This window comes from Uloborus diversus, chromosome 2 (genome assembly GCF_026930045.1).
Source record: "Uloborus diversus isolate 005 chromosome 2, Udiv.v.3.1, whole genome shotgun sequence".
NCBI classification, from domain to species: domain Eukaryota; kingdom Metazoa; phylum Arthropoda; class Arachnida; order Araneae; family Uloboridae; genus Uloborus; species Uloborus diversus.
In genome coordinates this window covers 115,792,217-115,813,899 of record NC_072732.1, presented here as the reverse complement: position 1 = coordinate 115,813,899, position 21,683 = coordinate 115,792,217, and the positions used below count along the sequence as shown (strand labels likewise).

The 21,683-nt window shown below is 31.8% G+C and overlaps 1 protein-coding gene across 1 annotated transcript in view; it reads left to right on the top strand.

Annotated features, from left to right (window-relative positions):
- Window positions 1-21,683, top strand: part of LOC129217262 (brain-specific angiogenesis inhibitor 1-associated protein 2-like) — a 206,042-nt gene that overhangs the window by 120,231 nt on the left and 64,128 nt on the right. Inside the window, exon 3 of the mRNA XM_054851533.1 lies at window positions 12,397-12,489. Within this exon, the coding sequence (XP_054707508.1) occupies window positions 12,397-12,489 (93 nt within the window). The remainder of the gene's footprint in view (window positions 1-12,396; window positions 12,490-21,683) is intronic.

The following is a 21,683-nucleotide window of genomic DNA, read 5'->3' as shown; positions in this document are numbered from 1 at the left end:
GTAATCATCAATAAAAATATCAGTCTTTTTTCTCTTTATTTCAATTAATTTCAATTATTGAGCATTATAGCGAACAAATAAGCTACTATCGTAGAAAAGCATTGTATTGGATTTCAAAATCATTTCTTTATTGAACACTAGTACTTTCGAAAAACAATTATTTATTCCCTTCACAGATCTTGAAAATTGGTTAGTAAGTTTTAAAAAAATCTACAAGTGAAAAATATTGCGAAATCATCAGGTATGAAAACAAAAAATTACTTTACAGACAAACGAATTTTCTGATTACTTTTTAGTATTTCTTGTTGAACAAACATTATATTTAAAAAATAGATTATCTCTTTTAAAACCTAGTACAATGCTGATGTGGCACAGTCTTCACACATCCTACACAGAATTCAATCTTTTTAAGCGACTTTACTAATTATGATGCAGTTTGTAATAACATTTTTGCTTGAAACCAAATCAGATTTCCAAAAATTAGTCGCATTCATATTTTTCCTACTTTTTATAAAATAATTTGTTTTGTTTCCGAACGTATCATGTGGAACTTAACAATTTTCTCTTGCTTCTGTGCATGATTCTGGCTTCGTCTTTATTTATTTACTAGTAGTACCCGCACGGCTTTGTTCGTAGTAGAAAAATTAAAAGCTGTTTTGGTTCGCCTGTATATTTACAAATAATGTGTGGTGAATTTTCCCGCCAATTGGCTTGTACCCATGTTAGGGTTCCACGTTATGATAATTTCGTATCTCGCCAATTGGCTTGTGCCCATGTTACGGTTCCACGTTATTATAATTTCGTAATTTACTCGTCAATCTTATGATAATTTTGTTCTTAAAATTGGAATAGAAAACGAACCACATCGAATTTTCGAAAAATTGCTTCGAAATGCACACCCCCATGCTACAAACTAACTTTGTGCCAAATTTCATAAAAATCTGCCGAACGGTCTAGGCGCTATGCGCGTCACAGAGATCCTGACAGACAGAGGGACTTTCAGCTTTATTGTTAGTAAAGATTTGCCATTTATACTTTACATACATAGAAGACTGCATACAGAGTGTCTTTGTTTCCCAACATCCACAGGAAACGCTTGAAACACAAAGAGTAGGAAAAAAAAAAAAAGCAGGGCACAAGCTAAAATCGAACCCATGACCTCCGGCATTTGAAGTGAAGCTTCTATACTGCCGTGCTAAGCACAGATGTGGTATCTGCAGTAGACCTCAAAACGAGAAATTGACGATTAAAGTTTTACAACTCATTTCTTTGATTTATGACTTAATTAAATGCTCAACTTGCGGTAGTTGTTTCGTAAATAACTTATCTAAAAACTGTAAGAGAGTATTTTTGTAAAAATGTTAATTTAAAATTAATAAATGCAGTTACGACAAATTTTCTTTTCAAAACCTTTTCATATACTAAGCTATTTTCACCGTAAGTGACAATTACTAGGCATTTTTAGGGGTATGTGCATAGATACGACAAAAATAGCTCAGTAAAACGTGCTCCGAGTATCATTAAATAATACTAAAAACATCTGCTTTCTTTAGACTTAGCTGTTTCGCTTTATTTTGTTAATACAAATCTAACAGAATCTACCTTCTGAAAGATACCATTTTTAAAATTCCGGACAGTTAATACTGTAATCCATTACAATTTTCTGTTTTTTATATTCAAAGAATGTGTTTTTTATAATGTTTTAATTTCTCGATTCATTTTTACCGAGCATGAAGATAGTTTTGACAGCAGACGATACTTAAATAAAAATATTGCTGGCCGTAGAATGAAATGCGTTTTTTTTTGCATGAAAGAATTAAATATGAATATATTACATGCATTTCAGTTTTAAAATTTGCATTTTAAATAAACATTTAAATAGAAAAAGCTGAATATTTACTTTAACAATTATGCAAAGTTGTATTAATTTTTATTATCAACCTGTATCAACTATTCAACAGTAAACTAATTTTAATATTCTGTGTTACAATAGAATGCTACATTATTAAATATGCTGCTTTACTAAGTTATAAAAGTCGTATCTACAAAAAATACTAAGGGAAAAAGTGGTAACTGCGCAGATACCACTTTAAAGGCTTAGTATTTGTCACTTACGTTCAAATTGCCTTAGCAAACTCCGCAAACTATGCAGTTACGACTTTTTTCATAAAGCTTTTTTTAATATTTCGCGTTCACAAATCGCCAAAAAAACATGACATTTAGGTAAATTAAATTACTAACGACCACCTGGTGACAATAGCTCAATTTTGATAAAATGTGCAGATACCACATCTGTGCTTAGCACGGCAGTATACCACGGAGTCGCAATTCTGGCTCCTTACTTTCCAACTTTTTAAATGGATTTCCACATGTTTTCTTATTTCATCTCAAGCTTAGTTTTTTCATCTTATCACGGGGAAAACCAATCGGTGAGAAAATTGTTAGTGATTCTAGACTACGTCCTATATAACTAAAAACACTTTTGCAATAAGAAACCCGCGCGGTTCTTCTGTAGTAAAACCCGAATACCGTAAAACTAAATATCAGTTATTGTGAAGGTATTAATAAATTTTAAAAAATACGAACTGAAATTTAGTTTGAAGCAGTGAAACAAAAAGCTCAATGTATTGAAACAATTTAAATTCACTTTTAGGCGAGAGAGGACAACCAGAAGTTATCTAATTTTTCAAAAAATGAAAAAAAAAAAAAAAAAACTGTCGAAAGCACCAAATGGCAAATAATAGGCCTACTTATTATACCTGCATCGTCAAGAACTTTAGTTAGAACTATGAATAATAGAATATAATAAATAGAACTTTAAGTTGCCAACACTGCTTGATTTGTGTGCCATTTTTATAGCTGTCAATTGTTTTGTGTTCAGTTCGGTTTGCCATTTCATCATGAATAGACAACAAGGTGGTGCAACATGCCACACAGCGCGTGTCACAATTGATTTATTAAAAGAAACGTTCGGTGAACGAATAATTTCGCGTAATGGACCCGTGAATTGGCCTGCAAGATCATGCAATTTAACACCACTGGACTACTTTTTGTGGGGTTATGTGGAGTCTCTGGTCTGCACCGATAAGCCACAGACGATTGATACCTTGGAAGAGAACATTCGCCACCTCATTACTGATATACGGCCGCTATTGCTGCAAAAAGTGAGAAAATTGGACTTTATCCGAGTCAGCTGAGGTGGCCATAGACCACAAATCATTTTTAAATAAAAATGGCAAAGAATCATCTTTTGAATAAAGCAACATTCATGGCAATTAACAATATTTAGCTGTGTTGTATTTAAACCTCAAGTTCTCTACCTCAAAAAAAAAAAAAAAACTCCCCATAGTTTACGAACTCTTACTCTAATTTCTTAAGATTGCATCATTTCAAGCCCCCTATTCATCCTGCATTGGCTCTAGGGTAGCGAGTTACGTTATGCTCTTATTGCATTCAAATGTTTTTAACAGATATCTAAAAATGAACTAAGAATTATAAAAAAAAGAGATATCCTTTATTTCATTAATCGGCGAAACAATAGCTATGTCATTTCTTAATTCCTAAAATGGGGTGTTGAAATTTAGCTCATTGAGCGTCTCGCTGAATAAATACAGATCATGAAATCTGATGAAGAATCTGAAAAGTAAAGGACTATTTATTCAATCATGCGTTTAAGTGAAAATTTCCGAATTAAACTCACAGCAAAAAATAAATGAATCAATAAAACAGTTCTCGCTTTACTTTTAATACAGTACAAAAAGAACTGTAGTTCTTCAAAAGAAAGAACATTTTTAGACGGTGGAATTAACGCGATTTCAATTTCTAATGCAATTGATTTATCTCTTTGGGAGCTGTAATTTAATTTCTGAAATTCCATGGTTCACAAATATTGTTGGATGATTATAGCCAACAGCATACTTTTTTTTTTGTAAAAAATATTAGAAAATATTATTGAAGTAATTCTCTTTCCATAGTAAGTAATCATTAACAAGTGATGAACGGAGGAAGAAATATATTTCATAAACGATTTCACTTTTTCAGGTGTACGCTTTTCTGGTGTAGACCGGGAGGGAGAAGATGGAATCAATAAGTTAAATCACCCAAATGCTTTTTGGGTAAGGAAAACAAATGATCATAACTTAGCTCTGGGTGTTCAAAAGGAAATAAAACAGACAAACTGAATATTTCCAAGTGTTTTGATATTCCCCAGATGCTAGTACCATATAAATATTGCTCTTGAGCTGAGGAAAATCGTTTGAATCTCTTGTATTCCAGAGTTTTTCGGCCTTCTTCTCCACATGCATATGAAATGTGGGCATATCTAACGCTGAGGATTTTATTACTTTTTCGATATTATATTTCAGTTTTTAATGTTTCAGAATAATATCAACGACTGAGTGTTTCTGTGACGCGTTATCGTGTGTTTCATACTTCTTATTTCATAAGAATCTTCTGAACAAAGAAGAATTGAAAGTTTATGGTTGAAATTTAATAAAATATTTTTAAACTGTAAACATTATTCTGTTTATTTTTTATTAAAATATTTAACTGAAAAGAAATTTTCTTGGACTTATTGATGTATTAAATCATTCAAAAGAAATTATTTGTAAGAAATATTGATATTAGAGACGTCAAGATTATAAGAAGAAAATAATTTTAGGATTTAAGGATAAGACTAAACTTTAAAAAAATGAACTTAACATGCGAAAATTAAAAACTATTTCGAAACATATTTTCGGTCAAAAGCTTTAAAAAAGAAAAGAAAACAGCAAATCAAAAAAACTGATTTCTATTACGGATTTCAAGCCTTCAATAGCCCTCTTGTATTCTAAAAAAAAATTAAATGCTGTTAACGAGCTGAAGACAAGCGTATCAGAAAGATAGTTAAGTTTTCAGCCGTTCCAGTGAGGAACTTTTGAAGAAATTACAGATTATTCAGGCGTAGTCATTTTTGTTTCAAATGTAAAATATAATTACAACCTGACAGACAGACAAAAAAAATGCATTGATCGACTCTTATTTTCATTTGTTTTTCGTTTAAAAATTTTCCGAGAACTTTAGTTTATATTCTGTCTTTTTTTTAAACTTATTATTTATTTATTTTTTATAATTTCCTTTTGTTATGTATAGCAATTTTTTTTATTCACTTAAATATTTATAAAGAGTATAGAAAAATAAGGAACCAGAAAACTTGCTCTACCACTGAAACGTTTTAAGTATAAAATAAATGTAAATATGAAGTTAAAGAGCTAAAAGATAATATAGTAATTTTATTAACCTGACTGGAGTGATGATGCAGCAATAGGATCTATTACTTTTAACTCAGGACGTACAGTACTGAGTACATCTGTATAAATTCATGCAGTGTTTTTTAATAAAAAATTTTAAAAACCATTTGATACTCCTTAAAGCAGTGGCAACCAACCATCAGCCCACGCACCCCATGTGACCCGCGAAGCCGAGCCATATGGTTCGTCTTTATGGTCAATCTTACAATTCGAAAACAATGTTCTAGAAACTTCCAAAACAGCTGATCGATCTTCTTCATTCTGTGTTAAGATTAATTGTTGCAAGTTTGGAGCCAAATAATTAATAATTGCCTTCTAACGAACTAGTGGATTCTTAGCATTATTAGTGGTTTTCATTCCTTTTTCGTGTTTTTCCATCATGTAGAAAAAAAAAATCTTCAAACGTTTTATGGGATCTGGCCCACAAGATCCATCTTGTATAATATGTGTCGTGACCCTCGGGTAAAAAAAAAAAGGTTGGGCACAACTGCCTTAAGGAAGGCTACATAAATTCTAAAATGCATTTTTAAAGAGTTAAAACCTTTTACGTTTTACGATCATGAAGAAAACGTTAGTCATCTAAAAATTTCTAAAACTCCCGTATGAAGCAAAAACACGGAGTTTTAAAAATTGTCGTTTAGTGGAATTCAGTAATAAACCGCAGAGTAATAAAACAAAACCTCTTATGAAATTCAGTTTATTTGAGCATTTTATTTACTCGGATGGAGTCCTTCTTTCCATTTCATCACATACAGAGTCATTACTTTGCATGGTGCCGTCAATAAAAATAGGAATTCCGATATTGGAGACATTGGCCATAAAAAATAAAAGCCCTACAACGAGCAAAAAAAAAAAAAAAAGACTCCCTGTAATCACAAGGCATGGAATGTCGCCTAAATGAACGCCAAACACTCCGCTCTATTCTTTGGTGTCATTTATTTTGGCGATTTTTTCATTCCTTGGCATTCCTTTTGAATAGCCTTGAAATGAAAAAAGAAGAGAAAATTGGGAGGAATACCTCAGCTTAGGATTTATTGCCTTTTCCTGTTTGACATACAAAAAGGCTAAAAAGACTGCCGAGGATTTGGCATTTTATGAAAGTTCCTGCCACACAACACATTTAATACAAAAGCAAGCGCCCCGTAATGTTTGAACTAAAAGTGGATTATATGAGATTATAAAAAAGAAACAACTGTTAGAGTGTGTTTATGAATGAATGAGGTGTATGTGTATCGTTACACACGAATTTCATGAAACTGTTTTAAAAAATATTTTCTTACTAAACTGATATAAAATACATTGTTACATTATCGTTAATTGTTAATTATTTATTTTTCCAAAGTAGTAATAACTACTACAGATTCTTTATTCCAGAACAAAAGGTTTATGATACAAGTAGAACAGATTTATAGACATTTGTATGTAAATATTTCTAAAAGCACAGCTCTCTTTACTCATAAGTGGGAGAGAGGGGTCAAATAATTAATACAAATAATTATGTTTACAATTAATTAAATATTTTATAGATTTTAAAAGAAAAAAATAGTTATATAATTTCGAGACTTTTTGCTTTCGCTTATAGTGATCGAAATTTTAAATGATCAAGCAACAGAAATAAAATCTTTGCACTTTATCGATTGCTTAAAATCATAATAAGCATTGATATTATACAAATGTCCACAAAAATGCGCGCAAGTGTTTCGGTCTTCAAGCATCCTTTTTTGAATGCAGGAAAAAAAAATCTTGTTGATGAAACGTCGCTCGAGAAAATATAAAAAAAAATTCAACTTTTAAATAAATAAAATAAAAGTTTTAAAAAAAGCATTTTTGTCGAAAGTTCTTTCATCCACAAGCTATTTTTTAGTTTAAAAATAAAGGGTTCTTTGAACCCCGTAAAAGTGTTCTTGAAACTCCTATTGCTGTTTGTGCTAGTTTATCGTTGTTGATATGTTTTTTTTTAAAATCTGTCATACTCTTGAACGTTTTAAAACTGGAAAAGAACGTAATTACAAAACAAAAACAGAGTCATCAACAAATATTTTAGCTCAAAAGACTTGTTTATTTATTTATTTATTTTACCAAAATGCATTGATTAGATAAAACTACGCCCATATTTTATGTAAAACATATTTCAGTGAAATATAATAAGATCGCTTCTGATACAAATCATTAACCGTTTAGATATTTGCTAACTGTTTGATGGATTTCAAATTATCGGCAGTTTAATGAGAATGAAAAAAAGAAACTAACCAAGAAAAAAAAATTGATTAAAGTCGGAAGTTTTGCTTTACTTCAAAACGAATAAATGCCATATTATATGCTCCTCGTCAAGGCAGCAATTATGTTTATTTTTAAAAGCAGTGAAACATTTTTATACTAAATGGTTAAATTCCATTTGTATAATTAATACAAAACATTATTTCTGAAACAGAAAATATTTTTAAATTCTTTCCATTCAAGTTTTTAGTCCCTTTTCGATGGATTATAATTAATAATGCCATACATAAAGTCTCTTATTTCAAACAGCAGTTAATTGGTAAACATCAGTTTGGGTATTAAAAAAAGGGCCTCCTCAAGCAAATTTATAAAGGGGAAGATTTGAAGCATTTAGTTCTTAAAACCATTCAATCTGATGTAAAAGAAGATGCTGCATGCTGGCGTTGGTAGTAAAGGCTTGCCAAACATGTGCAATACTTGTAAGTTTCATAAGATAAATGATACATGTGGTTATATATAAAATAGGTTCCTAAGTAACCCCAAAACACATGTACGCAATTTTTGACCAAATTAAAGTTGTAATAATTCCTTTTGCATGTATACTGGATTACTTAACAATAAAGCAGCTGTAAATTTAACTGCACTAAATAATAACGAATGTGATAATATGTAAAACAATTTTCTATGGTGCTTTATGGGGCATAGATAATCATTAGCGCTGTTTAACTATATTTATTACTTGAATGATGAATAAAGGGAATATGCTTATTTTTAAGATTTAATATTTTATTAAAAATGTACTGACAAAACAGGAATGAAAACTGGTTTTAAGTATAAACCGTAAATGGAGGTAATATTTCAATCTAATGTGTGCATAAATAATGCTTCTTCACATATTTTTGGTTGTATTTTCTCTTTGAAAATATTTTGCGTTTAAAGAACCCTTTGAAAAAACTAGTCCTTCAAAGAAGAAAATTAGGGTGACAAATTGATGCATTTACAGATTGCCATTAAACCAGTTATGATTAATTCAAGTTTTGTGTTGTAGTTACACTTGCCATTTATGCTTAAGTTTCATTTTATTTTTCTCTATAACTTAAACTTCCTAAGTACTTATTTAAATAAAATAAAAAAGTACTTAGGAAGGCTAAGTACAAAATAAACTTTTCCAATAAATTTATTTTGTACAATTAAATTTAAATAAGCTATTTTGAAATAATGGTTCAAATCCAAAATAACTTCAAAATATTGTTTTGGGAGTAACAGTCGAATTTTATGATCCTCCCCACAAATACTTCTCTACCAATTTTCTTTTTTTTTTTCATTCGGAGACTTTTCTGGCAGTGATGCATACATTTCTTTTTTGATCGTAATTTTCTTCTCGGTTATTGGACTTCAGCCACGAAAAGTTCATCTTGTACCTTCACCTAAATGCGAAATAAAGTGAAATGTCATAAAATATGCACCAATCGTAATCCTTCACAACACTGGAAGAAATAAATGTAGAATTCTTCAGTATTTGCTCTTTTTCGATTATATTATTTTTTCTTTGCAAGCTAAGCACTTTAGAATTATCGTAAAACTCCCTCTTCCTTCAAAAGTGGTTTAATAAAATTGGGTAAAAATGTTTTTATATGCAAAGACAGTAAAAATGTGCATTTTGGATTTTATTATAGGAGAGGGTACTTCTTTCTGATTTGTCGCGATTAAATTAGCGAGCGCAGATTTATTACGAAATTATGACCAGGAAAAGAAATTTCTGAATAAAATTACAAATAAAATAAACTAATTTGTTCATACAAAAAGAAAGTACATCATTTTTCCAATAAATTTTATTTGCAGAGCCTTTATTGTGTTCTGAATTAATTTAGCTGTACAAACGTTTGATGAAACAAGGAATTTAAACATTCTGTCTTCAACCCTTTTGAAGGCTTGGGAAAAGCATTGTCGGAGTTTTTGTGAACAAGTTTGGTTCCCTGTTCCATGAGGGAACTCACATAAAGTGGAGCTGAAACGCTTAAAACAGAGAAGTGTAGTGGTTAGGTGTGGACCTCCTCCAAAGACGCAGGTTTGAACTTTGCTCCAATCGGTGAATTTTCAAGGTGCAGAAAATTGACAGCATCGTATGATTATGCGGCATGCACTTTAACGATCCGTCGAGTACTCGTTTTGCTTTGAGTACTCATAGCAAAATTAAACTCCTAGTGCAGTTTTGCATCGAAGAGAGTCCAGGTGTCACCTTCTGGTGTTGAAACTAGGGATCGAAATTCCTATGGTAATGGCTCCCGCCGATAGCGGTGCTACATAAAAGAATAGATTATATTTAGGGAGATCGTACTAGGTCGGTTATAGATAAAGCTATTTACTCAGCCCATCAGAAAGAAAATTTTCCTCCTAATTATATCTTTTTCTTCATACCTATTAAAAATTCGCTATTATGCATCTGTTGATCTTGATTTTTTAAAGATTACTTCTTAACTAACATTATCTGTCATAATTCTGCGTTATGCTTACCGTTTTGAATTGTTGCCAAAATAATAGTAATTTTAAATTTAAAATACTTCCGCTTTTTAATTGTTGCCAAAAAACGATGAAAAAATGAACTGTCAGTAAATTTAACAAATTTGTTTCAAGGCTGAACCTAAGCAATCATGTACGAGTATATGTTGGCGCTTTTAAAAGCTTTCTCTTTTTCACTATACTTGAGCAAAATTTCTTTTAAATTCGAGCATAAAAACCAGAAATACTGAAAAAAGATTAATGAGGAAAAAAAGTTATTCCCTCTTTATGCACAATACATTTTTATTAAAATTAAAGTCCATGCTGTTTTTTTTTCTCAATAAGGATAGGTAAGAAGAAAATGTGTTTTAACTTTCAAAAATGTTCACCTCAATTAAATTTTAAATCCAAAAAACTTTAAAGTAAAATAATAATTTTTTTTATAAATTCTTAAGACTGTTTCTGGATGCTTAGTTCGCGCTAAAGAGTATGAAATTAAATAAGTTTATAATTTATTGATTAAAACACTAAAAAATGCTGTTGATCTTAATATATTTATATTTTGAGTAATTCCAAAACAGTCAATAAAATATAAATTAAAAATTGAGGGAAGAAATAGAGGTGGTACAGTATGAACTTTTCGTTTAAAGCTGTATACCGTCCATTTTTTTTCTCTCAATGTTTAATTTAAACTGTATTGGCTGCTTTATAATTACCCTAAATATTAATGACATTAGGATAAACAGCATTTTTTTTAAAGTGTTTTAAGGGGTTACAGTACCTCAAAAATGATAAAACGATCAAAAAAGTTTTTATTACTTATTTCAAAACAAAAAACTATTTTGCACACAGGGGAAAAGTTTCAATGCTTTAGTTCAAATTTTAAAAAAGTTATGAGTGGTTTTAGGCCATGCTTCCTATGTGTTCTTAGGCAAAAGAAAAACTTCAAATTGCTTTTTCTCGATGATGGTTTTTTTGTGTTTTCATGTCATTAGAATCCCTAAGGATTTTTTTCTCTTAAAGTTACAGCTTTAAAGTAATACTTTTTGCAATCGGGATAACATATTTGAAAAAACTGTGCATTGGATAAGCATTTTATAAATTACTCTAATGTTTAGAGCATGTTAAACCTTTAAAAACCAATTTAAAAAAAACTGATTTTTTACATAATTAATCACAGAAAATTTTCTAATGAACTCATAAACAAATGAATGCACAGATTTTAAGAGATGATTATAGTGATCGTTTCGCAAAAAACGTTTTTTAAATTAGTGCAAAATTAAAAAAGCCTTAGAAATTTTTAAAAGTTGAAATTTTCCTCAATTTTTTTTAATTTTTAAAAAAAGTAGGCAATATTTTTAAATTTTGAAAATAAATTATTGATTACGAAATAAGTATGCATGTTACGGTTTCAAAGAAATGTAAAATTTATGTAAAATAAAAGAAATTGTTTGAAAGGTGCTGTGACCACTTAATCAAAAAATTATCTATTTATTTTATGTAATACTTTTTAGCGCAAACTAATCGTATAGAAATAGCTTTAGAATTAAAAAATATCTTTTAGTATTTTTTAAGGCTTGTTATAGCTACAAAAATGTTGGTGACCTTCTGAAGAATTATATGTTTGGAAATTCCTTTCAAAAGTATAGAAACACGTTTTGCAATTCGTTCACACTTTAGTTACGTTATTCCTTTGACATGCTAATTCTAGTGATTTTTACTATAACATAGTTTATTGGTGAGTCTTTCTTTGTATTGAAGTATTCTCTTTGAAATCTAAAGTAGACGAAAAATCAGGGAAAATCTAAAATCTTTTTTTTTTTTTTTTTTTGTGCTGAGTTTACGCCAATTATTTATGTTAGTAAAATATGTTTATTTATTCGAACATTTTAAAGACGTTTCAATAGAGACAATTTTTAATAAATTCGTAATTAAATCTTTTATTGTTTAAAAAATAATTGATTTGTTTTTATACTTTTGAACAAAAATATATATCCATTATTTAATTGTAATGTAATAAAATCCTTATTATTAGTTCTTTAAAATGGCGAAATTTCTGAAAACAGTTTACAAAAGCAATACGAGAAAAACTTACTGGGAGATTGCAAAATGCATGCACAAATTTACTTACAGTGCTGAAGTATTTCGTTAACGTACATTTACAGCCAATAAAGTTGGTAAATGAATATATAAATAGCAAAAATTAAGTTAATAAATAAAACTAATTTTTGATTTACTCACAAATGCTGAAAATTTTACAATTACATTACAAAAAAAATAAACAATATTTAAGGGTACACCATATTCTTATTTTTACGCTGCTTTTAACTTTTGGAACAAAGTTTGTAGAAAATATATTACAATGCTTATTCGTATGCATTTTATCTTTTAGGTGCTGTAGCCTCCTCTAAAACATATCTCGAAAGCATCAGCAAGCTTGCTAGGCATGCTCATCAAGGTACCTGGGGTGGTTCTACAGACATAGGTAAATATGATAATCATTTACTTATTCCAACATGCAAACATGATAACATTAAGGGGGTCCAGGAAAAGAATTATGAAACAGTTAAGAGTTTTGAATTTGTTTGCACTGATTCACCATCTATTTAATAAGCAAAAAGATAACATAAATGATATATTTTTTTAATGAGGTTGTTCTAAATCGCTAAAATTCAAAATATTCTTGGTCAATTTTAAATTCTTTTCCAAAAAATTATGCACAATTATTTAAGCTTTAATTTTTTATTTGGAATTTAAAAAAAAAAATCAATAGAAAAAAAAATTAAGAAAAATTTCTAAGATACTTTTTTTAAATCATATTTTTTAAAGTAAACTTTTTTTTTTTTTACAATTTACCGAATAAAAATTCAAGTTAACTGTTTGAAAAAGATATGCTCCGAATTTCATTTCTTTATCTTTATCAGTGACTTCTAAGAGTTTGAATGCAAAAAATCGGGAAATATTGAATTGCATCATGGAGAAAAACGCGCTTAAAGTTTTAAAGTTAAAAGTACTATTAATTAAATTCATGTCAGAAAAATAATTATGTCTCTCGTTCTAATTAAGAGAGAAACAATAATCAAACGTCATATTAAACAGAAAAAAATGAGTAGTTCCTAAAGTGAAAGTGAAAAAAAATCGACGATTTTTGTGTCCCGGATTTCTTTAACATAAATTTTTACTAGAATCAATACTTTATCAAACAAAATGTTATGTTTTAATAAACTTCCCTAGAGCAATAGAATTCAATAGATGTTTTCAGCAATTGCTTCTTCATATGGTTCTTTCAATAACGGTAAAATATTAGAAAAAGTCAAATTAGAAATTCAGAGCTTTTCCTACTGCGCTATCTTCAACAATCTTTGCATCTTTGCAATTTCTTTTACAATTTAATGAAATTGGAATTGTACGGAAAAACAAACTCAAAAAGCTAAAAATAAAAGAAAGAAGGAAAGGGTGATAGAAAGATAGACATTTAAACAAATGCAAGTCTTTTAAGCAATATTTATTTTTTTACTTTATGATCAATTTTAACACATAATAGGTTTAATATGTCGTTTGGCAAATACTTGCAAAACTGCGCAAATAACTAGATTCAAAGCAAAAACCTGTGGAAGAAAACTATTTTTTAAACTAAAATTTTGTTTATAACGAAACTTCACGACGTAAGACATAATGGAATATTGAATTTTTTTCATTTAACAAAACAAGTTTGAACACTTTAAGTTTTTAAAAGTGTGGAAAAAAGTATTTTTCTTCAGGGTAAACTTGTTAAGTAAATAGAATGGGTGGAAACATTTTTCCAACTCTCTTGAAGTAGATAATTTCAAAATAACAATATCTCTAAATTGAGCCCATTTCAGCCTATCTGAAAAATATTTCGCATTACAGTGATGGGGTAAAACATTATCTTTTTTTTTTTTTTTTTTTTGACAGTACTAAAAATTGTTTATCTACAAAAATAACACGAAATCATTTTGCAAAGCAAACAAAAGAATACTTACGAAACTATGCGATACAGATAAAAATCTATTCTTATTCTTTTCCCTCTTTTGAAAATGAAATAAATAGACAAAAGTGAAGTTTTTGGTGGGGCAGGGTTTTCAGCGATATCGATTTTGCCATTCAGTGGATTAAATTCGATTACTGCTTACCAGTGTAAATTTCTTCTCTAAGCAATTCCCGGGAGGATTCCTCCTCAGACGGAAATTCCACCCAGATTTTTAGCGTTCCTGATTTGTTTCAGATGGGAGTAATAAAAGAAGGAAAACTGTTTTGGATTATTTAAACGAATAAGGAATGGAAGAATTGACTTTTGGGAAGAACTTTTATACGTTTAATAAATGCTAGGAACAACACCTATTACGAAAGAAATACACTTTTTTGGATAGAAACGGGAGAAAGTATCGAGGTTTTGTTTGCAATAAAGCTGTTGACTGCCTTTATCACATTATTTGAAAAGTTTCTGGATAGGTGATTTTGAACTGGCTGTAAGTCTTAGGGGTTAAATAAGACATTGGAAAAGAGTTGACGGTTTTATAATATTGTGAGTACAATAACGCTTAAGTCATAGTGCATTATTTGTGGAAGGGGTTGCCATTAAATGTTACACTTTTTTGAACAGATTTGACCCCCCCCCCCGTCACAGTGTAACACTTCACTTTACCCTTTTCCGTTCCCTTGTTCCACACCCATGCCATATTACATGAACATATTGTTGTGAAAATGCTTTTACTTTGACCAAAATGTGTAAAGTCACATTTTTTCTCGCACTCCCTTCACACACACACATCAACCCTTGTTACTAACTCACAATTTTGTGAACCCTTCCCAGAGCCTGACTTCCTTTGCGGATGACCTCCTGGGCAATAGTATTTTTTTTTAAGTGCAAGGTAGAGTTAAAAATTATTTCCATTTCTGTCAAAATTATACTAGTTTCAGGCTTTCGTATTCACTTTTAAGTTTTCTAAGCAAATCCTGGAAGGAATTTAGTGTGCATTGCATGATTTTTGTCTTTATTCTATTTCAATTGTTTAACTGTTGGAGTGAGGATAACTCTTTCTAACGCTAAGAATCCATCAGTTACAAGTTTATATAGTTTAGAAAGTAATTTATCAGAAAATTGTTGAGCAGTTTTTATTATGTAGAGCGCTTTAATATTAGTAAACTAGAAGCTCCGTCTAGAACTGAACAAACCTACTTTCTTGTGTGCGAACATCGATTTTTTAGCATGTATTCAATATTATCTCAATTATCTAAGATTACATACCTTTTCATATATACATTTTGTTACACATAAAACTGTTTTTTTAAAACAAAATATCATATTAAAAAAAAAAAAACATTTTTGTCAATACAGAACTGACATCAAATTCCTTTTCTCAAATTATTATGCATTGTGTTTTACTAAAGTTTTACTAACAATAACCTTTTTTTACATTTTTCTGAACAATATTCATGTATATAATTTCCACAAAACAGATCGAGTAACACTTTGACGTCACCAACAATTCATTATCGTCTGCTTTGAAATTGTAAAATTAGATTCTCAAAGGAAAAAAAAACTGTGAAAGTTATCTCGCTTAATAAAATATCGTCAATTTCGTAATCATAGTTTTTTGATGCAAAAAAATGAATGCTTTTCTTTGTACATTGAAAAAGAATAATGGGTTTAGTTTTCATTTTTTAGCCTACTTTCCCAGTAAAAGTCAGAAAAAAAAGAAATAAGCATGAAAGAAGGCTTAATGCATCTTCAAAATGTCGCGAAAAACAAAAACAAAAACAAAAAAAAAATCAAAAATAAATAAAATAATTAAATAAATATCGAAAAATTAAAAATTGGAAAGTAGGGTATTGAGATGGGGAAAAATGTCTGTCGGTCTGTCTGTCTGCCCCGCCCCCTCTAATAACTTTTGAATGAATAGTCCGATGCGAGCAAACTTTTTTTTGTTCGAAAGATCTCGGCGAGGACACCTCAGTCCCATATTTCACTTTTTGATTTGAACTATTTTTTGTTCAATTTTGAACAGTTCAAAAAAACTTAATGTTAGCGCCTACGGGGAAACTGAAAGTCAATGTAGATACCCTACTTGAAGGCAGATTTATTTCAAACAAATTTTGTTGGAAATAGCTATTGACACCAAACTCCAGACTCCGACTCTGAGAATTTAGAGGCACCTGACTCCGACTCCGACTCCTGTGCCCGACAATTAATCGAACTCCTACTCCCCGACTTCGACTCTGACTTCGTAGCTTTGGCAAAAATTTATACACGGAGGACAAATGACTGACTCCGATTCTTGGATATTCGTCTCCGACTCCTTTATCCCAAAATGAGATTGACTCTGACTCCGACTCCGCAGCTATGGTTTTCACTGTGAAATAATTATTGTTGATATGATTTGTTTTTATTTTCACGATAAAGTTTTAATTTAGGTATCCAGTTTTCGGAGAATAAACTCAAAGTCATTTATGTTTCTACATAACGATATGTGCAGACGACAGCGCCGATCCTAGCAGGTGTGCAGAGTGTGCACCGCACAAGGGCGGCCAAAGCAAGGGGCGGCCGTAGGCCGCATCATATACTTCTTTTAATCAAACGAAATTTCTCGAGAATTTCTCAAAAGATAACTTATAATAAGTCAAATAAATGTACTGAATTTTAAATGTTTAATTATTAAAGTAAGTGCCGATTTTCCGACAGCATAGCATAGTTTAAGAAAAATAAATTGTTAAGGTACATTGTGTTGGTCTATTGTCCATTAATATCTACTCTTTACACACATGCTTCATTTGGTTGCAAATTTTATGACAGAACCGGTAATCAGGCATGGATACAGGGGAGGAGAGATGAGGGAAATGGCCTCCTCCTGAAGCATGAAAGGGTGCCTTCTAAAAAGAGTAATCAGGGTCCAGGGCGGCCACTAATGTTTACCCCCCAAGCTTTTATAGACCTAAACAATGAAGACATATTTTATGTTATATTTTAAAAATGCTATACTGATTAGATACTCTCGCAAGCATTTCGAACAACAAATTTTGTTTTCAACAATCGCGGATGCTTGGAGAGACAGTGGAAAATTGAGACTCCCCTGAGAGTCAAATCTATATGAATGACAAACAAAAATTTTGTAATTTTCCCCCTTTACAGCATTTTTTCGAATTAAAATCACGAATGAACTGCCCCCGGGTAGTAAGTTTAAACGTAGCTCCAAAACGAACATCCAAAAGGATGCCATGACCTCTTTGACGAGACTAAAGAAGGCTTAAAATGGCGTTTTTAAGACTTCGGAAAATTTTGCTGTTTGAACCACCGATCTTAAGGACCCAATTAAATCTGATTCACCCCTTCCAACTTAACTTAATCAAACATAGCCTGAAAATGTTGACTTTAAAATCCAAAATGTGTTTTCGGAGGACAGCCCTTCTTAATGTCATAAAAAATTGCTTAAGGACCTTTTTCATATTTCTTTTTCGAAAGTTTTGCGATGGAGGGCCCCGAAATCCATATGCAACTTTTCACGCCGGTACAGCATATACCCATCAATGGTCGAAGTGAGATGGACAAAAGTCTATAGTTGTGTTTTTCAGATATTAATATCGAAAAATATCCGAAAGATCCACCGAAGCTTCCCAGTTTTGTTAACGTCACCAAAGATAGCATAAATCTGCACTTTAAAAAATATCCGCTTGGGAGCTCCAAAACCCTTCCTTCCCAAAAATAGCCTAAAATGGATTTTAGTTCCGAAAAATATTTTGGTTCGGAACATTTTCACGTTTCCCCTATCGTTTTCAAATATAGCCAAAAAGGGATTTTTGAAGCAATAGTGCCGAGAAATTGCAGGAGGAAAGCCGCCAGATCCCCTGCCGTCAACAAAGACAGCCTAAATTTGCGTTTTAAACTTCAATTTCGAAACCTTTCAATGAGAGATGCTTAAGTCTCCCTCCCTCTAGCAACGACAACAAAGATAACACAAATCTGCTTGTTTAAAACTTCAGTTTCAGAAAATTTTCTGGAAGAGCGCTGATCTTTCCTAAGCTACGGTTACAAATAAAGCTTCAAATTGATTTCGATTTTGAAAGAATTTCAGAAAAGAACTCCGACATTGCTTTTCCCCTGAAGTCTCGAAAAAGTTCCTAAAATAGCGATATTTGACGTCAATTTTGAAAATTTCTTCCATGCACCTTGAATATACCCGACTCTTTTCTCCTTGCAAACAAACACAACCAAAGATTACTAAAACTATTTTTCGTACGCCAATTTCGGTAATTTTCTGGGAGCAACCCCCCCTCCTCCGTTCTTTCTCTGATGTCACCGAAGACAGGCTATGAAATGCGTTTTCACGACTAATTGAATTTGGTAATCATTACTTTCTTCAAAGATATAAATTGTATCTAAGGAATTTCTTACTGCAGTAGACCCTCGTTTTACGCGAGTTTATTTTACGCGGTTTCGATTATACACGGTTTAGGATCTGACACCTTTATTTTATTTTACGCGGATGAGTTTCGGTTTTACGCGGATGAGGAAATGCAAACAGATAAAATTTTCCCCTCTTCCAAAATCCAAACTCCTAAATATTGTAGATTACACGTAATAAACTGCATTTTGGCGTGCTAATAATCGAGCTCGGGCCACTGGAGACATTTTGTGCGATTAGTTCCAGAGCTCTTTCCAGAAGTAGAGTTAGTAAACTCACACAGTTCAGAACTCACTGGAAGAAGAGCTTTTAGGAGTGACAAAGGCGGTCAAAACTAACGAGGATACCGACATCGATGACACACAGCCAAAAACCTTCACATTGAAAATTTTGAGCCATTCCTAGACAATAGAAATGAACTGCCTGATTTGTTAGTGAAGGAAAAATTCTATCATGGAAATGACGCAAGTGGTCATGGATGCGTTAATGTTCTGCAAAGAATTACAGAGAAAAATTCGTAATGACTGCCAAAAGACTATCATAGTCAGTTCCTCTTTATAAACAGAAAACTAAATTATGTTTTCTTTATGCATGTTGTGCAAAGAAGTCGATATAAGTACACATTAAACTTATTACACAATTAGTCATCACTAGAATGAAGTATTTTGTCATCTACGGTACCAAACCCCTATTTTAACACTAGTACTAGGTCTCAATTTACGCGGTTTCTATTTATGCGGCATTTTCGTGTAACGTAACCCCCGTGTGAAACAAGGGTCTACTGTATAAAACTTTTCTTCCTTTTTATAAGTTCATCATTCTTGTTTTTTTTTTTATTTAAATTAGAACTCGATATTGAAATTTGAAGAAATATTTATATGGACGTCAAAGATTAGTCAAAATATGCAAATTACTCTTGAGGGGCGGCACATTAGGTCTTTGCACACGGGCGACCGACACCCTAGGATCGGCCCTGATTTCCCGACAGCATAGCATAGTTTAAGAAAAACACATTGTTAGGGAACATTATGTTGGTTCATTGTCCATTAATATCTACTCTTTACACACATGCTTCATTTGGTTGCAAAACTTATGACAGAACCGGTAATCAGGCATGGATACAGGGGAAGGGAGATGAGGGTAATGGCTCTCTCCTGAAGCATGAAAGGGTGGCTTCTAAAAGGAGCAACCAGGGCCCAGGGCGGCCACTAATGTTTAACCCCAAGCTTTTATAGACCTAAACAATCAAGACCTTTTTTATGTTATATTTTTAAAAATGCTATACTGATTAGATACTCTCGCAAGCATTTCGAACAACAAATTTTGTTTTCAACAATCGCGGATGCTTGGAGAGACAGTGGAAAAGTGAGACTCCCCTGAGAGTCAAATCTATATGAATGACAAACTAAAATTTTGTAATTTTGCCCCTTTACAGCATTTTTTTCGAATTAAAATCACGAATAAACTGCCCCGGGTAGTAAATTTAAACGTAGCTCCAAAACGAAGATCCAAAAGGATGCCATAACCTCTTTGACGGACTAAAAAAGGTTTAAAATGGCGTTTTTAGGACTTTAATTTTGGAAAATTTTGCTGTTTGATCAACCGATCTTAAGGACCCAATTAAATCTCTGATTCACCCCTTCCAACTTAACTTAATCAAAAATAGCCTGAAAATGTTGACTTTAAAATCCAAAATGTGTTTTCAGAGGACAGCCCTTCTTAATGTCATCAAAAATTGCTTAAGGACATTTTTCGTATTTCTTTTTCGAAATTTTTGCGATGGAGGGCCCCGAAATCCAATCCCAAACATTACTACCAAAGAGAGTCTCAATTAGTTAGAGAGGCCCCTAAATCCCACCCCCTCAATTTAAAATTGACTTCAGTTTCAAAAAACACTTCGTGAGGGCACATTGAACCCCCGCCCGCTCTTTATTCCATCATTATCAAACAATGCCTTAAATACGATTTTGGGACTTCAATTTCTAAAAAACTCTGGAGGAGAACTGCCTGGCTTATTATGTAACTTTTCACGGCGCTACGGCATATACCCATCAATCGTCGAAGTGAGGTGGACAAAAGGTCTATAGTTGTTTTTCAGATATTAATATCGAAAAATATCCGAAAGATCCGCCGAAGCTTCCCAGTTTTGTTAACGTCACCAAAGATAGCAGAAAATTGCGCTTTTAGAAATATCCGCTTGGGAGCCCCCAAAACTCTTCCTTCCCAAAAATAGCCTAAAATGGATTTTAGTTCCGAAAAATATTTTTGGTTCGGAATATTTTCACGTTTCCTCTATCGTTTTCAAATATAGCCAAAAATGGGTTTTGAAACAATAGTTTTGAGAAATTACCGGAGGAAAGCCATCAGATCCGCTACCGTCACCAAAGACAGCCTAAATTTGCGTTTTAAACTTCAATTTCGAAAACTTTCAATGGGAGATGATTGAATCTCTCTCCCTCTAGCAATGTCAAGAAAGATAACACAAAACTGCTTATTTAAAATTTCAGTTTCAGAAAATTTTCGGGAAGAGTGCCGATCTTTCCTAAGCTGCGGTTACAAATAAAGCTTCGAATTGGTTTCAGTTTTGAAAGAATTTTAGAAGAGAACTCCAACATTACTTTTCCCCTGAAGTCTCGAAAAAGTTCCTAAAATAGCGATATTTGACGTCAATTTCGAAAATTTCTCCATGCACCTTGAATATACCCGACTCTTTTTTCCTTGCAACCAAACACAAAGATTACTAAAATTATTTTTCGTATGCCAATTTCGATAATTTTCTGAGATCAATCCCCACTCCCCTGATTCCCCCTCCTCCGTCCTTTCTCTGATGTCACCGAAGACAGACTATAAAATGATGTTTTTACGACTAGTAAATTTGGTATCTATTTACTATCAAATTATCTTACTATAAAATCAATTCAAAAATATAAATTGTACCTAAGGAGTTTCTTACTACAGTAGACCCTCGTTTTACGCAAGTCTTACTACAGTAGACCCTCGCGGGTTTATTTTACGCGGTTTCGATTATCACGGTTTAAGATTTGACACCTTTGTTTGATTTTACGCGGATGAGTTTCGGTTTTACGCGGATGCGGCAATGCAAAGAGATAAAATTTTCCCCTCTTCCAAAATCCAAACTCCTAAATATTGCAGATTACATGTAATAAACTGCATTTTGGCGTGCTAATGATCGAGCTTGGGCCACTGGAGACATTTTGTGCGTGCGATTAGTTCCAGAGCTCTTTCCAGAAGTAAAGTT